Here is a 25,470-nt window from a genome sequence, read left to right as displayed (position 1 = left end):
TTCTGTGGCAGCTCCTCCGCACTTGAATGCTCTTGTGTTTTGCGTCATTTCCAGCCTCCAAATAGGATTTTAGAAGCCTGGGAAAAGATCCTTGCAAGTTTTTATGTAGTATTTCTTAGGTGACCCAAACTGCGAACCCTAGGGGTGTTTCGAAGGAGCTATCGGCTCGGGGCTGGGTGAGGCTGTGGTGAGATACCTTTCCTAGAACTCAGGACGGGCTTCCCAAATATTCCACATGCCTCAGAAAAGCCTTCCCCTCTCTCTCTCACACACGCCTTCTAAATAAACGGCTTCAACTCTAGACAGCCAGCCGAGGTGTTTCTTGTCTGTGGCAGTGGAAAGCGGCGCGCCAGAGCCGACTCTAGGGGCTCTTCCCGAGGTTCCGGGTGAAGCCGGCGCTTCCCTCCGGCCCTCGGCTCCGGGAGGGGACGGTCGGCCGCTACAGCGGGGCGCGCCCAGGCTCTCGGGAGCACCTGAGTCGCCAAGACGCGCCGGGAGTAGGCGGGGCGGGCCAAACACCTCCTCCCGGTTCAGCCCTGACTTTCCGCCGCTGCGGCCGGGCTGCCGGAAGGGTTGATGATTGACAGAGCGCCTCAGCGGCCCGGGCGAAGCGGAGGGAGGGTCGAAGAGCCGGCCGCTGAGCGCTCGCCTTAAACCGGTTGGGTTGGGCCTCGGGAACAGCCTCCCCCGGGCCCACAGGCCTCCCTGAATGGGTTGTTATGGCAACAAATGACCGAACAGTCCCTTACGAATCGGCCAATGAGAGGGGCCGTCTTTTCCACCCCACTTCTGAGAAATAGGTGTTGCGAAAGCCCGGGTAGGACCCGGAGAAGAAGGTGGCGCCAGGACGTTCAGCGGAAGGGCCGGGGGCGGGGCTTGTGACGTTGCAGGGCGAGCCAATCGCGTCTTGTGTTATCAACGGCCCCGCCCTTTTACCGCACATTTCCCCTCCCCTAGCTCATTTCGCACGACGCAGCGGTTGGGAACACAGACATTTTCGGAGCTGGAGCCGCCACTGCCGCCGCCATTTTGTGTCTGTGGAGAAAGAAGACTCTGTGGCGGCTGGAAGTGGACGGAGATCACCCGTGAGACGGCGGCGTTTCATACCCGAGGTTCCCCCTGTGTCGTCCCCCAACCCCCCTCCGCGGTCAGCATGTGGTGAAGCCGGAGCCGCGAGAGACCCGGGGAGAGGAAGAGAGGAGTCGGAAGGGAGGCGGGGTATCCAGAGCGGCTTCAGCTTCAGCTGCGGCGGACCTCGGAGGGGGGCCGCGGCGCAATGTCAGAGCAGACGCCGGCCGAGGCCGGTACTGCGGGGGCCCGGGAGGACGCCTGTCGGGATTATCAGTCATCACTCGAAGACCTGACCTTCAATAGCAAACCGCACATCAATATGCTGACCATTCTAGCCGAGGAGAACCTGCCCTTCGCCAAGGAGATCGTCTCTCTCATCGAGGCCCAAACCGCCAAGGTTTTTATACACCCCGCAGCCTCCTATTCTTCTAATACTCCCTGATTTTAGTGTCAGCCTCATCCCAGGTCTCGCTTCCATCCGAAGGGGGACGGTGTTCCTCCTCTCCAACCCTGCCCCCCTCCAACTCAGGCTCTCGGTCTTTGGCCCAGGCTTCGAGCATGGGCCTCTCGGTGGGGAGGGAGTGGGGAGGATCAAGGGTGGAGTCCCACTTCCGCTCCTCAGCTCCCTATTTAGGCCACTGCCTCGTGTATCCCGACACACACGCGCTCCTTTGGGGAGGGGGAGACTGGAAGGCAGTTCGTGGTGTGGGGAAGTAAGAGTTAAAGCCTTTTGAAGTGCCCCCCCGCCCCGGGAAGGTGGGGAGTGATTTTCCCCCCTTCCCCCCCGCCCCCCCCCGTCCCCGTCCTCGAGCCCTTTTGGGTAATTGTGCTCTGTGGGTTGGAAGGAGGTGAAGGGGGACCTGGGAGCGAGCTGTTGGGGGGTGGGAATAGGGCCTTGGCCCCGAGTGGAGCAGCCGCCTGTTAGGAGCCCAACATGGCGCCTGGAAAGCACATGATGCGAAAGGGAAGAGGAGAATCCATTCTCTGCCAGCCAGGCAGCTGCTCACACCCGTCACCCCCATTTTGGGGTGGGGGCGGCTAGATAGAACTTGTGTACATTCTCCTGTCGGAAGGTCTCATTTGTCCCCAAATCCGGGAAAATTGGGGTCGAGGGTGGGGTTGGAGAGGGTGGGGAGGAGATCTTATCCAACCTGTAGGTGGAGAATTGGCCCACTGGGTAACAAGTACTTGTAGTTCTTTTTTTTTTTTTTTTTTGAAAAGTTCAGTCCCTCCTCTTCCTTTTCTCCTTTTCCCCCCCTCCCTTCCTTCCCTGAGAGTGAAGACGTTCTTTGCTTCACCCCTTGACAGTAGTGGTCCTCTGCCACCCTATATTTCCCTATAGTTCTCCTCTTCTGTGGATTCATGTGGGAGCGATGTGTCATTTAAGTCAACTTACTGTTAAACTTCGTTATCGTAATGAGTTTGAAAAGCTTCCCAGTACTACGTTTTAAGTTATTTTTGAAGCTTGTACTTACGGTTTAGTTTTTTTTCTAGTTAGTGATTGAAATGATCAGGATCAGCCTCCTTTTAGCAGAGTGAACCCCTTTTAAAAGGCCACTTTAACAACAACCACCAATATATTGTTTAGAGGCGGTTTCTGTCTAGTGTAAAACTGAGTGGTCTGACTTTAATAAATGGTTTTGAAATGTGTGACTGATATTATAAAATTTGTGAATAAAACATATGAAATATGTATTTGTCTTTTTTATTTACCTTTGTAAGGTGTAGAATTTGTTTCCAAGACTTATTTTTATCTACGTGGTTGTGTGTTTTAAACAAAGTCTTTAAGTGACTTGGGTTCATTCTTATAGGTTCTGTCCACTCTTTTGGGTAAATGTGTTCACAAGATACACGGTTTCAGGTGGTGTATCCCTTACTGACAAAAAGTAAGGGTTTTATTTTTTAAGCCCCAACAAGTTTGTCATGCTCAGTCTGACAGCTAAAATACGAGTCCCTTTTCACCTTTTCCTGTGAATGTGTGAAACAGCTATTGTTCTTTTTTGAAAGTATGAGATTTTAAAAGGAAGCATTCCTCATATTCAACATCCTTTTTATTGATACCACAAACATGTTGGACATGAAAACTTAAGTTTTTGCCTTGTTGAAGGCTTAACATTAAATGCCTTTTCTAAAAAAACAAAAGTGCACTTGCGTTTTTTAAGAAAATATCACTGGTTTTTAAAGTCCTACCTCGTATTTTTGGGGTTACTAATACTCCACAGAGCCTAATATTTAGCAGTTCAGGTTGTCACTCAACCGTTTCCTTGCTGGTTTTTAAAGGGATCCAGAAGACCTTCGAGAAGTGGAAAGCTAAATGCTGCATATAGTGACCACATTAAAATTTGTATTTGTGTATGGCTACACAGAGTGGTGAAAATAGATGGACTATTTGCTGATGAAAGACAGCTGAATTTTTTTTTTTTTTTTGGCACACATTTCCTGGTTATTTTTGTAAAGCCAGATGAAGGGAAAGATGTAACAGTCACTTTGGGGAAGTATCTTAATGAGGGATGGGGGCAAGGGTGAGGGGAGGGATTTTCTGTCATTTGGTAGCAAACTGGCTTGGTTTTGTGTTTCTGGAGGTGAATGTTTGTGTCCTTATCCTCTAGTGTCTCAGCATTACTAAACTTAAGGATTCACACTTCTTTGACTCCTCCCATGAGGCAGTAGGGAAAAAATATTACATATAAGGATTCATTTACTTGTACAATAAAAAGTTAGCCTACTGAACAGATTCTGGTTTTAAAGAGCCTGTTTCTTCATAAGTACAACAATGACTAAAATGGTATAAAACATGACATGGTAAGATAAAGACAACAGCAGTAAAGCAATTGACATGTTGGTACTTAACAGTTTACCCACATGCAATGGCCTTGTGAAACCCTTTTATTAGTACTGTAAAAAACTTTCTTCATACAAAGTTATTCAAAGGTTTCCTTAGTCAACTTTGGTTGTTATCAGAAGCAGGAGCACTTCCACACACTTGTACGGACAGTTGGTTTTGTGAAATAATGGTGGCATTGTGTACTGCAGAACTGTGAGCTTACCCTAGCTACAGGTAGCTGTGGGTAAGTGTTCAGGGTTAAGATTCCTATACACATGGGAAGGGTAAAGGGGGTTACTTTTGTTTTTAAATCGTGGGTGCTCCTGTGGAGTGGGAGTTAACACTTGGTTTATGTGGTGTGTTTTAATGCTCCTCAACAAGTCTGTGAACCTGCTGATGCTTTCTGGAAACTTGCTGTGCCTTCTAAAAGCCAGTGATGGGTAGGATTTACAGTTGAGCGGGGGCAACTTTGCTTTGGAAAGGGCCACCTGTATCTACGTCATCATACAGGCCCTGCACAAATTTAGAACCTTGGTTTGTGCGGGTCAGAGGAAAACTATTTCGACGGAGAGTCCATGCGGTGAAGAAAATCTTCAGGACAAATCCTGGTTTCCAGAGTCAAGTTCAACCTGACTTACATGACTCAGCGGCTGCTCCATCCAGTTTTTCTTGTATCAGTAACAACTTGCACTTTTATGCATGTTAATGTGCAAGTTTAAAAGTTTTTTTTTTTTTGTCATTAACTTCATATGTGAAGTGTACTTAATTTCTTTTGTTCATTGGATTATAGAGAAATAATCCTAATGCTTTTACAGGTAACAAGGATTCAGACTTTAACATATAAAATAAGACTAGGGCCAGAGGTCTGAAAAATGTTTCATTGAGTCTAGGTACATCAAAGTTAATGTGGGTCACAAGCTTACACTTGGATTGCAGAAAATATCCACCCCTTTTTTTGGTCACTTTTAAACACGGATTTATTTTTTTTTTTTTACTATACAAACTTGAAATTCCATTGATTGTTAAATGAGTGTACTAGAGACTTTTTTCTTTCCGATTAATTCTGAACTTTGTATGCTCAACTAAAGAACGTTGTAAGAGGTGAGAACTTGAACACTTAAATTTCATAAAGGTTAATAATATTGATTCAAAAGTATTTAATACCAACAAAATAGAGGTCTGTATTGTAGCTTAAAAACTCATTTTTAAAAGTAATTCTTTGGTGGCAATTCATTATACTAAACTTCTCAGTTTCTTTTTATTACTCAGGCTCCCTCCTCAGAGAAGCTTCCTGTTATGTACCTTATGGATTCTATCGTGAAAAATGTTGGAAGAGAGTATCTCACTGCCTTTACTAAAAATCTAGTTGCAACATTTATTTGTGTGTTTGAAAAGGTATATATATATTTAGAAACATTTGAATTTTTTAAAAAATGTTCCTGATTAAATAAATTCTTGCTTTTGTGTTGGGTTTTCTTGGGTGGTTAAATGTTTATTCTTTTTGGGGTAAAGTTAGTGTTTTATACCTAAAGTGGGTGCTAGGTTTTTTAACATTATCCATTCAAAAACAGATGAGTTTGCTTTTAGAATTTTTTGTGTGTGTTTGTTTATTTGATAGAAGATCTGTTTCATCACTAGAATGTAGGCAAAAAGATCTGAAGCTGTCAAGAGTACTTCAGATGTCATGGTTTGGGTTTCTGGTGTTAGGATGTTAACTGTTTCTTGAAAAAGCATAATGCTAGTGTGTGTCAACCTGTGATTCCTGAAACTTTTGATTTTTTTTTTTTTCTGGAAGTGTTACTCTTCTTACTTTGTTCAAGTATATTTTATGAGATATGTGAATGGTGGATCAGTGAAATGCTTTAGGTTATTTTGGAAGTACACCCCCCTCCCCCCAATTCTGGACCCTCAGTGTTTAGAAGAAAGGATTGTTAGTTTCTTTTACCTAGAAATTGTAAATTCCTTCTATAACATTGTATCTGATAGTTTGGTAATCTAGTTATTATGTTGAGGAAGACAAAGGATTTGCTGAAGTAATTCTTTTTCCTGTCAGGCTTCATCTTTCAAGCTGAGCAAAAGGACATTTATAGGATACTTGGGTTTAAACACTGTTTCCAACCAAAAAGCTGCATTTTAGTAGATGCCTTGAGAAATTTTACAGTTGTCAGGCTTGGAGAATTGGGATTATTTAGAATGAACTACTGGTTATCAGATTTTACTTGTTTGTTAGAAAATGTGTAGTTGCTACTTGAGTAACTCTTTTCCCGTATATGCAGAAGAAATTTGGAAAGCCATATTTCAAATAGTATTAATAGAACTTGTTAATAGTACTGTAGACCTTTAGTTAAATACTGCTTGCCTGGGACTTTAAGGAGAAACCAACTTTGCATTATAGAAATAGGGATGCTAAACCAGTTTCTTGGTTTCAGTTTCAGCCTGTTCAGATTCATTTGGGTGTTTGGTAGAATACTTTTACTGACTCTTAACTAGGCCTTAATACTGAAGATGATGAAAATGACTTTGTAGTAAATATCTAAAGATTTAAATATAGTTAAAAATCGAATTCAGTTTTCCCAAGTGCTAGATTTCTCTGATGGTAATTTAAAAAGTATTGTGCTCATCATAAGCATGAGCAGATAAGTTATATAATACTAAAGCATGAGCAGATAAATAAAACTAAAGCTTACCAATGGGTAAGATTTTGTGAAATTAAATTGTTCAGGTGTCTACCACACTATAAATAGCTTGTTCATAGGCACTGACCATATTGTATTGCATGAGATCAGTTAAATAGTTTTGTCTTACTTTAACTTTGTACTAAATGTAAATAGCTTAAAATTTAAGTCATCAGATAAACTATTTTCTAGTTTTATATTTTTGTCTGGAGTAAAAGTTACATTAGGAATACTGTGTCAGGTCTTTTTTTTTTGACAAGTTTTTTTAATTTATGTGCAAATATAATTTTACTAAATTATTACTGTTATATGTAATTATGAATGAGAAGTATGTGTGCTATATGTGAAGTAGAACTGAGATTGATGTAATATTATACTTGATATATAAAATATCCTATAGTAACTTAACAAGCCATAGAATTGTTCTTTTGTTCTAGGTGGATGAAAATACTAGAAAAAGTTTATTTAAATTACGTTCTACATGGGATGAAATATTTCCTTTGAAGAAACTTTACGCCCTGGATGTCAGAGTCAATTCGTTAGATCCTGCTTGGCCTATTAAACCTCTGCCCCCCAATGTGAATACATCTAGCATCCATGTGAATCCTAAGTTTTTAAATAAATCGGTAAGTTTTAATATAAGTGATACATAACTAATATTTTCAACTGTCAAGTTTTGACTTTCCTGAAATGTCTTGCCAGAAAAAAGTATCAAGAATATGCCATGCTGAATCAGTTTAATTAAAAAGTTCCCCCCCTTCAGGTTCACAGTGCCTTGAAGATAAGTATTGTCCTTGTTTAGTGCATAATATATTTATTTTGATTTTTAAATTCCTGAAAATTTTCTGTATGCTTTTAAACATGATTAGCCATTTAAGGTTATGGGTAGTGTTTATTAAAAGAGAAACTGATAACTTTTAGTTCCCCCTTGGCTACTTCCTTTTTAGCTGTGATTTTTTTTTTTTTTTTTTAACAAATTATTTTTTCTTGTAGCCTGAAGAGTCTTCAACACCTGGCACAGTGGTCAGTTCCCCTAGCATCTCCACTCCTCCTATTGTTCCGGATATACAAAAGAATCTTACTCAAGAGCAACTAATAAGGCAGCAATTACTGGCAAAACAAAAGCAGCTATTAGAACTTCAGCAGAAAAAGCTGGAGCTTGAACTTGAGCAAGCTAAGGCACAGCTGGTAAGTAAAGGAGATTTGGCATTTTGAGTATTTTTAAATTTGCCTTCTGGTGGAGGTGGAATTATTTTGTATTTGTATTAACATGTTATCTTTGTTAACTGTATTTGTTTCGCCTTTATTTTGCAAATTAAGGTATATTTGTTAGGCCCAATTTTTATATCCTTATTGTAAGACTCGGGAGTCCCTGTTAGCTCAGTTAGTAAAGAATCTGCCTGCAATGCAGGAGACCTGGGTTCCATCCCTTGGTGGGGAAGATCCCCTGGAGAAGGGAATGGCGACCCACTCCAGCATTCTGGCCTGGAGAATCCCATGAACAGAGGAGCCTGGCAGGCTACAGTCCATGGGGCTGCAAAGAGTTGGACACGACTGAGCGACTTTCACTTTATTGTAAAACTCACTTGAATATAAACTGCACTATTTTCTTTCAAAAACTTTTGTTAGATTGCTGTCTTATGAGATAATATCTTAGTTTTGTTAAAAATTACTTAGTTTTGTTAAAAATTATGTGAACTTCTTAATATCAGTCCCCAGATGGTGTGTTGTGGCAAATGTTTTTGCCTAGTCTTTATTAATATTTTGTGCACTTAGGTTTCATGAGCAGAAATTTTTAGCAGGTTCCTTAGAAGACTACCACACAAAAAAAGCCATCACAAAATTAAGGAGGCCAGGAAGATTGTGTATTTCTGTTCATGAATAATCTTATATTATTTTACTTAGTGCTTGGCCTTATTTGAGAGTGAGGGAGTACAGCACTGCAAATTTTTATAAGGTCATTATCAGTGCCACTGTGAGAGGAACTAAATTTTATGACTTGAAATTTAGCTGGAATGACTTTGATGCCTGTATGACTAGAGTGCAGTGATTTATTTAGTAGTTTCTTAATATCAGTCTGGCCCAGAATTCTGAATAATTAGAAGATTTTTTTTTCCCCATTCTACCTAAAAGTTATAAAACCCCAAAGTAGAGAACCAGGAAGAAATAACAGGCCACATAAATAAATATGATCTTTCTTTTGTTTTTATCTCCACTTAAAATACCAAAAGATTGCACTGAAAATAGTGTTGGAATGTTTTCACGGCTGTAACATGAACATTTATTTTGTATTTCAGGCAGTTTCTCTTAGTGTTCAGCAGGAGACATCCAACTTAGGTCCTGGATCTGCACCATCCAAATTACATGTTTCACAGATTCCCCCTATGGCAGTTAAAGCTACCCATCAGGTTCCTGTGCAGCCTGAGAAAAGTCGTCCAGGTCCATCCTTACAAATTCCAGATACGAAAGGAACTAACCGGGATCCCCGCCTTAATAGGATGAGTCAACATTCTTCTCATGGAAAAGATCAAAGTCACAGGAAAGAATTCCTGATGAACACACTGAACCAATCTGATATTAAGACAAGTAAAACTGTACCCTCTGAAAAACTAAATTCATCCAAGCAAGAAAAAAGTAAATCAGGTGAAAAAATAACCAAGAAAGAACTTGACCAATTGGATTCTAAATCCAAATCTAAATCTAAATCACCGTCACCTTTGAAAAACAAATTATCCCACACAAAAGACTTGAAAAATCAAGAATCTGAAAGTACAAGGGTGTCTGATATGAGCAAGAGAGATCCAAGATTAAAAAAACATCTTCAGGATAAGACTGATAGCAAAGATGATGATATAAAGGACAAGAGAAAAACTGCAGAAAAAAAGGATAAAGATGAGCACATGAAATCATCTGAACATAGACTGGTGGGAAGTAGAAATAAAATCATAAATGGTATTGTACAAAAACAGGATACAATAACGGAAGAATCGGAGAAACAGGGGACAAAACCAGGGAGATCGAGTACTAGAAAGCGATCAAGATCACGATCACCCAAGTCTCGGTCACCGATTATACATTCTCCCAAGAGAAGAGACAGGCGGTCACCCAAACGGAGGCAAAGGAGTATGTCTCCAACCTCAACCCCCAAAGCTGGCAAGATTCGCCAGTCAGGAGTTAAACAGTCACACATGGAAGAGTTTACACCTTCCAGGGAAGAAAGAAGTGCAAAGAGAAGTACTAAACAGGATCTTCGAGATCCAAGGCGGATAAAAAAGACTGAAGAGGAACGACCACAAGAGGCTGCAGGTCAACATTCTACCAAGTCAGGCACTGAACCAAAGGAGAATGTAGAAAATTGGCCAAGTTCCAAGTCTACCAAAAGATGGAAATCCGGTTGGGAAGAAAATAAAAGGTAGGATGTTAACATTTTTAATCAAGTACAATAATGTGTACCTTTAAAAACACAGTGTTATACTTCAAAAACTGGACAGTGTTTACTGGGTGGTAAAATTAGTACTTTTTCCCCCCCCTTTAATTCCTAAAACCTTGTCAGTTAAGTACCATTACTATTGCTACCTTACAGATAAGGAAAGTGAAGTTTAGGAAGGTTAACTAATCTACCTAAGGTGGCACATCCAGGATTATACAAGAATCAGAATTTATATCTGATTTTCTTGACTTCAGATCTTGTGCTCTTAATCATTCAATTAACTTTTATGACGTGTTCATTTTAACCAGATCCTATTAAGGATCTTTAAATATGGTCCTGAGTATTTAAATATTTTTAATAAAGTAACATGTTCCTTTTATGGTTTCAGTTCACAACAGGGTGATGAACATAGTAAAGCTCCTCATCTAAGGCATAGGGAGAGCTGGTCAAGCACTAAAGGAATCTTGTCACCTCGAGCCCCAAAGCCGCAGCATCGATTAAGTGTAGATGCCAATCTTCAGATTCCTAAAGAGTTAACTGTTGCAAGCAAAAGAGAATTACTTCAAAAGGTAGCTACTATGCTCCCATGTAGTCATGATTCCCCTTTTGTCTGTAACTTTTTTTGTAAGTACTTTTTATATTTAAAATATTTGATTTCCTTTTATCATCCCTATGCAGACGAGTGAACGTTTAGCATCTGGTGAAATTACACAGGATGAGTTCCTTGTTGTTGTGCATCAAATACGACAGCTATTTCAGTATCAAGAAGGTAAACATAGATGCAGTGTACGGGATAGTCCTACAGAAGAAAATAAAGGTGGATTAAAAAAGAAACCTCTCTTATCTGATGCTGAATTAACCTACTATGAACATAAAGCAAAACTGAAAAGGACACAGGTTCAGCATTCATTTCCAAGACTTGATCTCTTAGATCCTGATATTTTTGACTACCCTTTGACTGATGCCTTGTTGTCTGGAATAGAATGTGAGCCATCCAAAAGTAAACATGCAAGTAGGAATAGTGGAGCACAGTTTGACAGAAAAGAACAATTTAGTGAAAGAGCAAGACGTCTTTCTCCTATATCTGGGAGTCGTACTTATGCTGAGAATCTTTCACCCCATGAGGGCCGGAGAAGACATGACGAGCAAGTCTCTTCTAAAGGTAGAAAAAGTTAAATCAGATTATACCTATTGAATCACACAGCAGTGAAGGGAAAATGAACAAGCTAAGTGGGGATGGATTTTTGTGACTGTTCAGACTACTGCTTTGCTGTTTGTTTTGTTTCAGTTTTTTTCCCTCAAAGGGGAGGGAGCTAATACTGAAAGGGTCGACTGTGTGTTAGGTACTTGTAATCTGATGCATTCCTCACAGTGACCCAGTGAAGTATATATTATCCCCATTTTACAGATAGGAAACAAGACCAGAGAGGTTAAATAACTTGCTCTCAAAGTCAAATAATTAGTAAATTGTCTGAGTGGGGGTTTTTTACCCCATGTGTTTGGTTCTAGAGGGCATTCTCTGACCTGCTGCTTGTTGTTGTCTTTTCCCTCCCCTCTGATAGTGAGATAGTTATGGATGTTTTTGAATGAACATTTACAAGAATATAGGAAGAATATTTTAAGATAATTTGATATAAATTATCAGATTCAGGGAAATAACTTTTTTTTCCTTTTAAAAGGTGTACGAGAAGAGCAGAGATCACCATTCAATGATCGTTTTCCACTTAAACGACCTAGATATGAAGATTCAGATAAACCATTTGTAGATAGCCCTGCATCAAGATTCGCCGGCCTTGATACAAATCAGCGACTTACGGCTTTAGCTGAAGATAGACCGTTATACGATGGACCTAGCAGGCCATCAGTAGCAAGAGATGGTCCAGCCAAGATGATTTTTGAAGGACCTAATAAATTAAGCCCTAGAATTGATGGACCTCCTACACCGGGTTCTCTTCGGTTTGATGGGTCACCAGGACAGATGGGGGGAGGTGGCCCTTTGAGATTTGAAGGACCACAAGGCCAGTTAGGAGGTGGGTGTCCTTTGAGATTTGAAGGTCCTCCAGGACCAGTCGGGACACCTCTGCGATTTGAGGGGCCGATTGGTCAAGCAGGAGGAGGTGGCTTCCGATTTGAAGGTTCCCCTGGTCTGAGGTTTGAGGGATCTGCAGGTGGTTTGCGATTTGAAGGACCAGGGGGCCAGCCTATGGGAGGTCTCAGGTTTGAAGGACATCGGGGTCAACCTGTGGGTGGTCTGAGGTTTGAGGGACCTCATGGTCAGCCTGTGGGTGGACTTCGGTTTGAGAATCCTCGAGGTCAGCCAGTAGGTGGACTTAGATTTGAGGGAGGTCATGGTCCATCAGGGGCTGCAATGAGGTTTGATGGACCTCATGGTCAGCCATCAGGTGGGATCAGATTTGAGGGCCCATTGTTACAGCAGGGAGTTGGAATGAGGTTTGAGGGCCCCCATGGTCAGTCAGTAGCTGGTATGAGGTTTGAAGGACAACATAATCAACTTGGTGGGAACCTTAGGTTTGAGGGTCCACATGGTCAGCCAGGGGTTGGGATCAGGTTTGAAGGACCTTTAGTCCAACAAGGAGGTGGAATGAGGTTTGAGGGTCCTTCGGTCCCAGGAGGTGGCCTGAGAATCGAAGGACCTCTGGGTCAAGGCGGTCCGAGGTTTGAAGGTTGTCATGCTTTAAGGTTTGAAGGGCAGCCAGGTCAGTCATCACTCCTGCCAAGATTTGATGGATTACACGGTCAGCCAGGTCCTAGATTTGAAAGAACTGGTCAGCCAGGCCCACAGAGGTTTGATGGACCTCCTGGACAGCAGGTTCAACCAAGATTCGATGGTGTGCCTCAGAGATTTGAAGGCCCACAACACCAGCAAGCATCAAGGTTTGATATTCCTCTTGGTCTTCAAGGCACACGATTTGACAATCATCCTTCACAGAGGCTTGAATCAGTATCTTTCAATCAGACTGGCCCATATAATGATCCACCTGGTAATGCTTTTAATGCCCCATCCCAAGGACTACAGTTCCAAAGACATGAACAAATGTTTGACTCACCTCAAGGACCAAATTTCAATGGACCACATGGCCCTGGAAACCAGAGTTTTTCCAATCCTCTTAACAGAGCTTCTGGACACTATTTTGAGGAGAAGAATCTTCAGAGTTCTCAATTTGGAAACTTTGGCAATTTACCTGCTCCAATAACAGTAGGAAATATTCAGGCATCTCAACAGGTAAGTCTTATTCTAAAGTTACATGAAGCATTTTTAATGTGTCTAGTATTTGAGGAAGGTTTTTAGGATATAGTTTATGGGTTGGAAAGGGCTTTTAAAGATTTAATTTTTTTTTAAGTAAATTTTTGTTTTTGGAGGAACTTTTAGTGTACTTCAAAACCCCAACTGCTAGGAAAATGGGATGACAGTCTTTTGGAACTGAAATTTGTGATTTAAATCCAAAATTGATCTTAGTTCTTTCAGGATCTAGAGAACCCTCCCAATCTCCCTCCCCTCACTCCCACAAAATACTTGTTTTTTAAAAAATATAGACTTGTTTTTTAAGAGTCGTTTTAGGCTCACAGCAAAATTGAGCTATGAAATATAGGAATTTCCCATATACCCCTTGCCCTTGCTTATGCATAGCCTCCCTGTTATGGCTTTTTAGATTCATGGGTTGATTTTTATTTTTTTGACTTCAAAGGTATTAAAGTATGATACAGTTGTGTGTGTTTCATTGACCTCTGCTACATTATACAACTGTTAAGCCTTGATAAGCTTTTAAGTAACCATAAAGCTGATTTTATAGACTGTTCTTTGAGAACTTCCTTAGCCTGAGTTAAATAAGAAGAAAATCAAATTGTCCATGTTTTTACGGTCTGTAGTTCTTTTTCTTCCTCTCTTTTTACTTTTCACCACCTTTCTGTCATTCCAGTCAAATACAGTTGTTTGATGTTAACTTGTTCTACATATATTTTAAAATGCACATTGAAATAATGTTAAAAGCAGTGTGCTTATAATTTGTGATTAATTCGGTTGATATTAATGACTATTATTGTTTGCCTGTTCAAGTTCTCCAGGGCTAGATTTACTTTTTTCCAGGTACTGACACTTTCTTACTAGGATGAATTTATATTTATACTGGTAACATTGCATGGAAGAAAGTGTAAAACAAGAAAGCTTTTAAAGCATGTTATAAGCATCATTGTTAGAAAGCAACTTTCTGTCCATATCCAGTGGCTTGAGAAAACAATTGGCCTGCTTACTTACTCTATTACATGTTCTTAAAAGAAATGATATGTAATCAATAAGATACTCTAGAATGGGACTTGACTTAGTCTTATTCCTACATTATACAGAATTGATGGTGGTTTCATACATAAGAAAAAATAAATACCACTAAATGTTCAGAGGAATCCTGAACAAGGCTTATAAATGAACATTTGTTTATATAGTAGCAGTGTGCAGATGTCCTACCTCACTCTTGACTACAATACAATATTTGTATGCATATACAGTACTTGTTTCATGACTTTTATTTTTTAACAGTCCCTTAAAATTTTTACAGGCTACTTTGTACCTCAAAGTTTGATGGCTAGCAAAATGATCATAAAGCAGTTCAGATTGCTAATTAAAGCAGGCTCCTGAAATTTGTAAAGAAGTCAGGTCAGGAGTTCTGGCCTCAGCTCTGATGTTTATTGGCCATTATGATTCTGTATAGGTCACATATCTGCATGTAAGTTTTTCTGTTTGTAAAATAAGAGAATGCTCTGGCAAGGTAAAGTGATTTGTGTAAGGTCACAGTTCGCTAGTTGTTGGCTACCTTAAGTTTGTAGGGTATCTTAGACTTCAAAGAACTTTCACATCCATTCTCAGTTTCTTACTATTCTATGAAAAATCTAAGGGAAGGTATTATTTCTTTTTATAGAGAGCCTTAGAAGTGAGTGAACTAGTCAGGTCATACTTTTACATCTTCATTATCATAAAAACCTGGCCTTATGATATCTGTGACTATTTTAATGTATTGGTAATTTGAATGTTAAGATTTTGGTTAAAATAGTGAAAAAACATTCTTAAAACCAAGATTTTTCTTAAAGGTTCTGACTGGTGTTTCTCAGCCAGTAGCATTTGGCCAAGGACAGCAATTTTTGCCAGTTCATCCACAAAATCCTGGAGCATTTGTTCAGAATCCTTCAGGTATGTTAACTTTCTGAGCTTTGTGTTTCTCAAAAGACAAATAATTATTGTTTGATTAATAGCTACCTTGTCGGTTTTAGAAGGTGACAGTTTTGAGGGGGCATATGCAATTTAGAGAAATTTAATCTGACTGGGATGTTTTGTTTCCTTTCTTTGCTTGTTTGCATAATGTTGATGTGTTTTCACATTAAACCCCTTTACAACTATAGATGGCTAGCCAGGATTGATAGACCACAAAAAAGAGGGAAGGAGTTTTGTTAGGTGGCAGCTAGAGGTTGGGATAGGAATGTGACATTTGTGCTGAGATAAAATGAAATCAGTGACAAATCTCAGAAGTCTTAGCTATTTGAGACTTCGAATTTTTGTTTTGTGTGTATGTGGTGATTCAGTAAACATTAAGTGAATACTGGGGACATCACATTATAAGTTGATTCATTTATATGTCTTTATGGGTGTTTAAGTAATAATTGTACACAACATGCTGAAAGAGAAGTAGAAAAACACTTCTGTGATTTCCTAGCAGATGTCCATGATAAGCATCTGTGGGGTGAAGCATAACTGTTATGAATACAATAACACTAGTATATACTGAGGCTTTAAAAATAAGTTTTAGAGAATTCCCTGGTGGCCCGGTGGTTAGGACTGTGCACTGGTACTGCCGAGGGCCTTGGGTGTTCAGTTCCTTGTAAGGGAACTAAGATCCTGCAGGCTACATGGTACAGGCAAAAAAAAAAGTTTTAGTTTTAATAGGTGAAAAATGGAAATATGTAAAAGAGGTGACTTAACCAAATTGTAGTGGTACTTACTTTATTTCTGAATCATTAAAACAGTCATTTTTAGAAACATGGTCTAGTGTGCCTCTATTAAGGGTACAAATTCAGAATTTTCCAAAAGTTCTGAAGTAACTAGGAAAGTCCTAGCCAAGCTCTAGTTTATGGATTAATTATTCAACTATCATAAGAAACTAAATTAATTTGAAAACATTTTGCTTTTAATTGCTAGACTGACAGGATTAGTATTTTTATTTTCACATAATGAAAAGGGAAGGAAAGTATTAGGATTCTAAAGTCAAAAGAGTAGGGATAGAATCTCTATTCTGCTGCTGTACATGTAGGCGGAGTTTATATAAGCAAATAGCCTCTCTGGGCTTCATTCAGTTTTTTCCTCTGTAGATAGGATATGATAATTTCAGGATTTGCCTGGGAATCTTTTTTTTTTTCCCCAGAGAATCAAATGAGATAGTATATTCAAAAGTACTTTGTGACTTGTAAAGTGCTATATTAGTGTATTTTCCTTTAGAACTCAGTTTTTCTTATTGAGTAGAGGGTTTGTTGTATTGGAGTTGGTAGCATGAGATAGTGTGCAACAACTAAATTTTGCTTTTTTTTGTATGAGATAATATACAAAACCTGTCAGTGTTCTTTTGATTTAACAACCTTAGGGTGCTTACGTATACAGGGCATAGCAATGTCACAGAGGAAATCACATCTTATATCCTGGGTTGGAGGTTATTGAATATGTTAGATATGCCTTCCTTCTTCATTTTACTTAAAGAGATATGAAAGGTATTCAGTGTTTGACTTCTCTCAAGGTCTTTTTCTCAAGATTTAAAACCTTTTTTTCCTTGTAGTAAACATACTCATGTTCATTTAGTCATTCAAACAAATATTGATCATTTGCTGTTTGCTAGGCATTGTGCTAGGTTTATCCTTCTAAGAGCTTTGTAGTGTAGCAGGATCTATAGACTTTTTTATTTAAATAGTTGTTCAGTTATATCTATTCGTTGATAAACTAGACACCATCATTGGGTACCCAAGTTTGAAATTCCAGGTCTGTTCTGAGAATCGCCTCTATTCTTGTTTCTAAATGCACAGAAAAGTAAATCTGAGACTGTCAAAGCTTCTTTTTGTTTTCTGTGTTTTTTAAAAAAATTATAGGTGTACAATATAGTGATTCATAACTTAAAAAGTTTTGCTCCATTTATAGTTATTGTAAAATACTGACTATATTCCTTTAGATTCCACATGTGATACCTTACAGTATTTGTCTTTCACTGACTTATTTCACTTGGACTGTTCTTCTTTAAACAAACATATATACTGCCAAATATCTCAGTGTCTTTACAAATATTAATTCATTTAATCTTTACAACAACCTCAGGTAGGAACAATTATCATTACCCTTTTATAAGTAAAGTAAACTGAGGCACAGATAAGCAACTTAGCATGTAACGCAATCAGAAAGTGGAATTTCTAGTTAGAATCCCAGGAGTCTGATTCCTGGCTCTTTTTCCTACAGTTCATGTTCTTGATCAGTAAACTTGGCTGCTGGCAGACATGTGATCAGCTAGTTAGGATTCCTAGACACATAAATAGCTAATTCTAATGAAATGTAAATGTTAAACTAGTGTGTGAAATGACTGTTGTAATTGACTTATTCATGTAGTCAGACATTTCAGCAGACATTAATTAGCCTACCGAACACAAGGCATTCTGCTGCATGTAAAGAGTGCGTGCTTGGTAAGTTGCTTCAGTCATGTCCAATTCTGTGCGACCCTATGAATTATAGCCCGCCAAGCTCCTCTGGCCATGGGATTTCCCAGGCAAGAGTACTGGAGTGGGTTGCCATTTCCTTCTCCAGGGGATCTTCCTGACCCAGGGATCAAACCCACATCTCTTAGATCTCCTGCATTGGTAGGCAGGCTCTTTACCACTAGCACCACCTGGTAAAGAGTATGCAGTGGGTAAGGGCAGAGATTATGTCTTGTATTGTGGTGGCGGTTGTTCAGTTGCTAAGTCATGTCCGACTCTTTGTGACCTGTGGACTGCAACACGCCAGGCTTCCCTGTCCTTCAGTCTCCCTGAGTTTGCTCTCATTTATTGTATTGTGGATGCAAGTTGAATTTCTCCCATTAAGAGGAATTTTTAGTGGTTCAGAACTGTTGTGTAAACGTGTGGTAAATAAGATGCATAATAATGGTATACAGACATTAAAATACTGTTTTTTATAATTGAGTTAAAGAATTATCATTTTTAAATTAGTGCTTAGCCAAATATGTAACTGGATTGATTCCTTGCCAGTGAACTTAAGGAGAATATTGTTATTCTTGTTTCATTTATTCAAATTATTGGAGCTTCAGTAATGTACCTGTTCAGCAGTAGTCTGAGGTGCTTTCCCAGGGTGGTAATTTAGTACAGGTCAGAGGGGCAGGTATATTCTGAGCCATATGGCTCATCTCCCTGCATTAGTTCCCCTGGGCAGTTATGCGGAGGCGGGGGAGTTGGGGAGCTGGGCAGGAGTGCTTCTGTTTAGGCTCTGGTTTTTTTTTTCCCTCCTGGAAATCTGTGCTAAGAGATGGTAGCCTACTTCATCTCTATAAAACTACCTTTGCCAGTAGAGTTAGCTGAATAGAGAACTGAAAGGGTGGAAGGTTGCACCTGGAGGTGTGGTGCCACACTTCACAGAAGGAAGCATTAAGCTTTCCGCATCTGCCTTTCTTTGGATGGAGTAATTGGGTGGCAGTGGGTGATACTGGTTTTTTAAGATAGTACACGAAAGTGAAAGTGTTAGTGGGTCAGTTGTGCCTGACTCTTTGCAACCCCATGGACTGTTGTAGCCCTCCAGGCTCCTCTGTCCATGGGATTCTCCAGGCAAGAATACTGGAGTGGGTTGCCATGCCCTCCTCCAGGGCATCTTCCTGACTTAGGAACTGAATCTGGTCTCCTGCTGTAGGCAGGTTCTTTACTCTCTGAGCCACCAGGGAATGTCCTTATAAAATATGTGTGGTTTTATTATTTGTCCTAAATAGATTTTTAAGAGGTGATGATTTGCTGATGTAAATTGCAAAGTATATTTTTAGGAGTTTTGGTAATTACACTGATCTTAAGATTTTTTCAAAGTTAATATCGATAGGAAATCTTGAACAAAACTTAAAAAATGTTTAGCACAGGTTGCCTGTGTTCTGCTTTTAAGAGTATTCTTTTCTTAAAGGAGCCCTGCCTAAGGCTTATCCTGATAATCATCTCAGTCAGGTGGATGTAAATGAATTATTTTCAAAACTGCTAAAAACGGGAATTCTCAAATTGTCCCAGCCTGATTCAGCTACAACACGTAAGTATGGATCTGTAATTCATCTACACAAAGCTTAAGTTATAATATGATATAAAATGATATGTTCTGTGGTAAGAATTATTAGGTATACTTTGTTTTCTGAAAATTAAATATAACTGGCTTATAATGAAACAAAAATTTTCTAACATGAAACTGTTACCTTTATAGTGGACATTGTTATCAGTTAACAAATACTCTGCAAATACCACGTGCAGAGTTTTTTCTAGTTGTTCTATATTATTTTAGCTTATACAAATAATTAAGACTATTAATGAGTTTCATAAAGATTGACTTTTAACAGATCAAACAAAATATCACTTATCAAAATAAATAATTGTATTAGGTTCCTTGGCCAGTAAACCTAAGATCAGAAGCCCTGAGTAGACAGGATGGGGTTCTCCATATGCTTTTAACACTCTAATGTTCCCCTATAAAGAATACATGGAAACTGGTATTTAGAAGTCTGTTGTTTCTTTTTAATTGAAGAAGTAAATGAAGTTGCTGCTCAGCCCGCTGCTGAGGAGGAGGAAGATCAAAATGAAGATCAAGACGTTCCAGATCTTACCAATTTTACAATTGAAGAATTAAAACAGTATGTAATCTAGTTTTCTGATTTTCTAAGGTAAAAGGGATGGTGACTTTGTAACAGTGGTTATTATCATTAGTGCCATTCATCTTACCCCTCTTTTACAGCAAGTATAAGGAGATTGAGTATTAGGTATTAGTAAGTCACTCATGTCCTTCTTTACCTTTATTTTCTCCTAATCATAACTTTTTTTCTTTACTGCTATCCTTCATGCTTTTGAAGTTAAGAAAATGAGATTTTTATAGGCTGATATGTAACAGATTAAAACTTTTCATTTTACAGAAATCAAGAAAATAAAGTTACCTACAGTTCCCACTTTACTGATAACCAGTGTTAACATTTGGTGCATATATTTTCATTTTTTTATTGCCTGTATTACTTACATAAAATCATTTACAGTTGCTTTTTTAGATCCATTATGTTAAGAGCACTTCATTAAAAAAAAATAGAACTTCTGATTTATTACATTTCTTGATTTATCCCATTTAGACAATTTCTTGACTTCCTGAAAGTGAAGACTTAGTTGGCTCTTCACTGTCCTACCAGCTCTCCTCTATATAGTTATAAAACCATTTCTTATTAATTTATTCAGTAGTAATATTATGCCTCTAAATATTTTGTTTTCTGGTATACAGAATACTAGTGTACTATGCTTTATTCTATTACTTTAAAAACTTTTTTGGTGTTTTTAATGGCCTGTTTGTTCACTTACTTGTTTTGCATTCCTATTTCTTTCTAAATAGGGAGCCCAGAATTTAAAAAAAAAAACAAACTGATTATTGCTGACCTCAGTTTCTCTTTCCCTATTCTTTAGATCAGGGGGGACAGTTGAGTAATTCAAAACTGAAGTTCTGGAAAGATGAACTTGAATTGTTCTGCCATATCCATCTTGATACTGACATTAATCGAAGAGTAGGCCAAGTATTACCTTATTAGTGGGCCAATGATCATTCCATTATTTGCTAGAGGGAAATAGTAACTGAATCAGGTCTGTTGATAAGAGGGTAGACTCCATGTTCCAAAATTTAACCAAAGGTAAGGTAAAGACAGTCAGTGATACAATACTAGAAAATATTATTGATCTTTGGATAGTAAGTCTCAACCAGCTCTTGACTGAAATGTTATTTTGCCACATAATAATGGTTTCACCATTATTAAAATGTAGAAAATTGAAGTACTTATAACTGCCTTTTTTTTTAAAGGCCATTAAGCCATGTTATCAAAACTAAAGATTATTTCTCTATTTTTCAAAATAGACGTTATGATAGTGTTATAAATCGGCTGTACACTGGTATTCAGTGTTATTCCTGTGGAATGAGGTTTACAACATCACAGACAGATGTATATGCAGATCACTTGGACTGGCATTATCGACAAAATAGAACTGAAAAAGATGTAAGCAGAAAAGTCACTCATAGGCGTTGGTACTACAGTTTAACAGTAAGTAATCCATGTGCCTCTGAACTCTTAACCTTTAAATTATATCATTCTAAAAGTAAATTAAGTAATTGATGAGTACTAGTGAATTTTTTGAATAAAATTTGACCCCTAGAATATAAAATGTCTTTTTAATTAAAAAAAATTTTTTTTGAAGAGTATGTATTTGCTTGTATTAGAGTAGAACACAGGGTTGTTCTAGCTCTAAAATTCGAAGGTTCCATGACTAATTTTTTTTTTTTGGTAAATTGTAAACGAAATTTATCTTACTTGCAGGTAGTGGAATGTTGATATTAAGATCTTAGTTGTTCATTAGTTGCTTTATGTTGTCTATTAGCTATGGGGCTCATAGAGATGATGAAATTTTAAATAATATTAAAGTATATTGTAGAAGAATGAACTTCTTATATTGAAATGGCATTATACTGAAGGTGTTCAGTAAGAATTTAGAAACACATGAATATACTCTTTTTAAATTAACTTTTTAAGGACTGGATAGAATTTGAGGAAATAGCTGATCTGGAAGAACGTGCAAAGAGCCAGTTTTTTGAAAAAGTACACGAAGAAGTTGTACTCAAAACTCAGGAGGCTGCTAAAGAAAAGGAGTTCCAAAGTGTACCGGCTGGACCAGCGGGATCAGTCGAGGTAAAAGGAAAACATTAAATTTTCTGTCTCTGGTCATGCCTTTCACTTCCTTTAAGTAAGTACTTTATTTACATCTCTCTTTTAATGATTTTAAGATTTCTTGTAAGCTTTACTCTTCAGTGTTTTTCTTGAGTTTTGGTTTGTATTTTATACTTACTGCATATTTATTAGTGACCAAGAGCAGTGAAATGTTAACTATTTTTGCATGGAAGAATGCAAGATTCTTAGGTCTTATTTTGTATTATGTATTTGAACACTGTTTAAATTTTCAGTAAACTTTTTAATTCTTTTCTCCATGTAACAAAATGTTTGCTTATTTTTACTCAATGGGATTAAATGTGTTGTTACATAAACTTCATTTTTATATGATTCTATTTTTAGAGTTGTGAAATCTGTCAAGAGCAGTTTGAACAGTACTGGGATGAAGAGGAGGAGGAATGGCATTTAAAAAATGCTATTAGAGTAGATGGAAAGGTAATTTTCACCTCTATATGACGTACTTTATAAGGAAGTCTTAAGATTTTAAAAATTTTAATTTTGTAGGGGTAGTTCTACTTTGAAAGAAAATTGTTTTTGCTTTATGGTTTTTCATAAAAGCAGTATTTCTAAAGTATTGGACTTTAGGGAGTCACAGTATTTGATATGGAAGGCATTTTACCAATTATCTGGTCTTGTACTCATTTTATAAAAGAGGTTGCCTAACTAGTTAATGATAAATCCAGCAGTAGGTCTTCTGAGTCTAGTTAATCTTCTGCTTAATCACACTATTTTGATCTGAATTTATATTTCATCAAAACTCATAGTAGTTTACCATGTTAACTAAATATATAAAGGAAGCTTTAAGAAATATCAGAATGAAAATTTTGTTTTTATCTGTCTTTCTGACCAAATTATTTTATTCGTCTTTCCAAAGATAGTTTACCTTCTGGTTTAAATTTAAAGAGAAAATTTTGTCAGAATAGTCCATTAGAAATGAGTAGGCATGCATGTGAATACTTAACTTTTTTGTTTTTGCTTCAGATTTATCATCCATCATGTTATGAAGATTATCAAAATGTAAGTTCTTTTTGGTTACTCTTTGTTCTCATTTACATTGATAAATTTTATTTTTTGCATCTCAATATTGTTATTTTAATCTTGCTATGTTGAGCTGTTAGATTTGATGGAGCATTTAGATTGTTCACTAAATATTGGTGATTGATATGGTTTGAGATTTTGTGTCATTTTCCTTGCATTCTTTTCGTTTGAATCTTGATGATCTTACTAGAGTATTAGGCCTAGAGAAATGTGAGGAAGACTAAAAATGAGAAGGTTCATGATGGTAATAATTTTGTACAAGTTATGGGTCACATTTAGTTCTGTCACATACCCCACTCAGCCATGTAATATAGGAATAACTTTTAAATTATCATATGTGAATTATGAAAAGACATCAGTGTATTGACCTTAGAAGTTAAATTTTTCATATTTGTAGTGACCTTTTTATTTTTTTAAACTAAACAGTGAAATTAACTCTCAGGGAATATTTGTTTCACAGCTTCAAGGGGCAGTTTGGAAGATATACTTAGGTCATCAAAAGATTAGATTTTAAAAGATGTTTTGATGGTTTGGGGGGATTTAAAAATCATCAGAGTATTTGAAACTAGGAGTCACAAATCCCAGGATATATGTAGGGGGGGTTATAGTGGGGTTGAAACGCAGAAACATGTCTAGTCATGTAACCAGCTTCTTTTGGCCTTATATTGGTGACTGCTTTTCTTACCGTATCTCATTACTCGAGTGGATACCAGGTGCTCAGTATACAGTCTAGTTGACTGCCTCTGTGGCACGTTTTGCAGGAAAGCAGGGTTTTCAAATTGCCTTTGGTATATGTATGTTTCTTTGCCCATAAAAGGGTCTTATACAACTAAATGTCATTTAATGTGATATCTGTCAGTACTTAAAGGGTTTTTCATTTTGTAGACATCTTCATTTGATTGTACACCATCTCCCAGCAAGACCCCAGTTGAAAATCCCTTGAACATCATGTTGAACATTGTCAAAAATGAATTGCAGGAACCCTGTGAAAGTCCCAAAGTTAAGGAAGAACGAATTGATACTCCACCAGCTTGCACAGAGGAAAGCATAGCAACAGCCACTGAAATTAAAACAGAAAATGATACAGTCGAGTCAGTTTAAATAAAATGAGAAAGGTATGTTTTTCTTTTTTAAAAAAAAAAAGCTGCTGTTGAAATCTAGAAGGTGAAGAATTTTTTATGTATATATAGACATATCTATATAAATTGTCTAGCTGAGGCAGGGCCTTCAGCTATCACTTGGTTAATAAATACATTTTAGTATTTGCATTTCCTACTGCCTGCACAGTTTCAGGTGCTTGTCGTGTGAAAGTTCTGTAGATGTGTGCAAATTTAATAAAATGAAATTGTATGTGTAAAAATGTACGATTTTCACTTGTGAAACTGTAAATTATAAATAAAAAATATTTTTGCTATCCATGGAGTGTAATATTTATGCACACCATCAAATAAAGACAGTGTTTCTGTACTTTTTATTGGGTGAAAATGGAATTAAACAGCAACCTCAACATAAGATTTTTTTCCAGCAGCTTCCCATGATTAAAGCAAAGTCTGAATTACTTTTATCCTTCAAAAGGGGGTTGTGATGAGAGCACTGCAGGACTTTTCTCAAATTGAAAAGGCAGATTTGAAAAAAAAATTTTAAAATAGGACATATTTGCATATCTATCTATCTATATATCTCCAGCTATAGAGAACCATCCAGATGTCCATTTTTGAAAAGTACCTAATGAAGCAACTTACTCTTGGACACTGATGCCATCGAAAGATTAACAAATATATTTAAGTACTAAAGGTGATTTTTTTTTAACGACATTTTTCAGATTTGTCAATTTAATGCAGATGAACATATTTCTATTTTAAGTTACAGGGGAATCTGTAAGAATGTTAATTTGAAACATGGTTAACCTTTTTTCCTTTGTTGGTTTTGACTGAATTAGATGGATGCCATGAGATGTTAATATTCATACATGTAATAAATAGAATGATGAAGAAACTCCAGTTTGTATCTCTTTATTTCTTGAGTGCCTTCAGAAAGTGATTTCCTTCTCCTGTCTATCATCACTCTGTTCTTTAAAACATGAATAAGGCACATGCTATGAGCCAGGCACTCTGAGATGCAAGGTTCATCTTCTCTGCCATCTACTGGAGGAGACAGGCTATTATAAAAGAACGGAAGTCTGTTTAGCACTTACTATACTGTAGGCATTGGCAAACTCTACGTATATATACTCTGATGCTTACAAATAATTCTAAAAGTAGATGGTATTCTCACTTTACAGATGAGATTGAATCCTTCATTTATGAAGTTGTAGAACAAGAATGTGAACCTAGTTTTGTTTCACTTCATTTCATACTATTTCTGCAATTTACAAAAATACCCTAAGATAACAGGCACATCAAACTATCTGAAGGT

At 37.8% G+C, this 25,470-nt stretch overlaps 1 protein-coding gene across 4 annotated transcripts; it reads left to right on the top strand.

The window, feature by feature from the left end:
* Positions 1–977: 977 nt before the first annotated feature.
* On the top strand, positions 978–25,050 carry PCF11 (PCF11 cleavage and polyadenylation factor subunit). 4 transcript variants are annotated; one of them, XM_065936980.1, is made up of 16 exons: positions 978–1,468; positions 5,165–5,290; positions 7,008–7,196; positions 7,564–7,758; positions 8,868–9,982; positions 10,389–10,569; positions 10,679–10,769; positions 11,680–13,244; positions 15,101–15,200; positions 19,191–19,310; positions 19,800–19,902; positions 21,153–21,336; positions 21,823–21,978; positions 22,360–22,452; positions 22,999–23,034; positions 23,941–25,050. In XM_065936980.1, exons 1-16 carry the CDS (start codon positions 1,277–1,279, stop codon positions 24,154–24,156), a joined length of 4,662 nt encoding a protein of 1,553 aa, XP_065793052.1. In that variant the 5' UTR covers positions 978–1,276; the 3' UTR covers positions 24,157–25,050. The 4 variants fall into 4 exon arrangements, with proteins under 4 accessions (XP_065793052.1, XP_065793051.1, XP_065793050.1 ...); XM_065936979.1 differs by having other exon boundaries at positions 19,797–19,902; XM_065936978.1 differs by having other exon boundaries at positions 10,679–11,162.
* The last annotated feature ends 420 nt before the right edge of the window (positions 25,051–25,470 follow it).

Source organism: Muntiacus reevesi, chromosome 5 (assembly GCF_963930625.1).
Source record: "Muntiacus reevesi chromosome 5, mMunRee1.1, whole genome shotgun sequence".
Lineage (NCBI taxonomy): Eukaryota > Metazoa > Chordata > Mammalia > Artiodactyla > Cervidae > Muntiacus > Muntiacus reevesi.
Note: the sequence above shows the minus strand (reverse complement) of the source record. Positions and strands in the feature narration are given on the sequence as shown.

Bases quoted from the DNA above. Each gene is read 5' to 3' on its own strand.
- PCF11 (XM_065936977.1), top strand. From the start codon at position 1,277: ATGTCAGAGCAGACGCCGGCCGAGGCCGGTACTGCGGGGGCCCGGGAG. The intron at 1,469-5,164 runs GTTTTTATACAC...TTTATTACTCAG, and splicing joins TCGAGGCCCAAACCGCCAAG to GCTCCCTCCTCAGAGAAGCT. The intron at 19,311-19,796 runs GTAAGTATGGAT...TTTTAATTGAAG, and splicing joins GCCTGATTCAGCTACAACAC to AAGTAAATGAAGTTGCTGCT.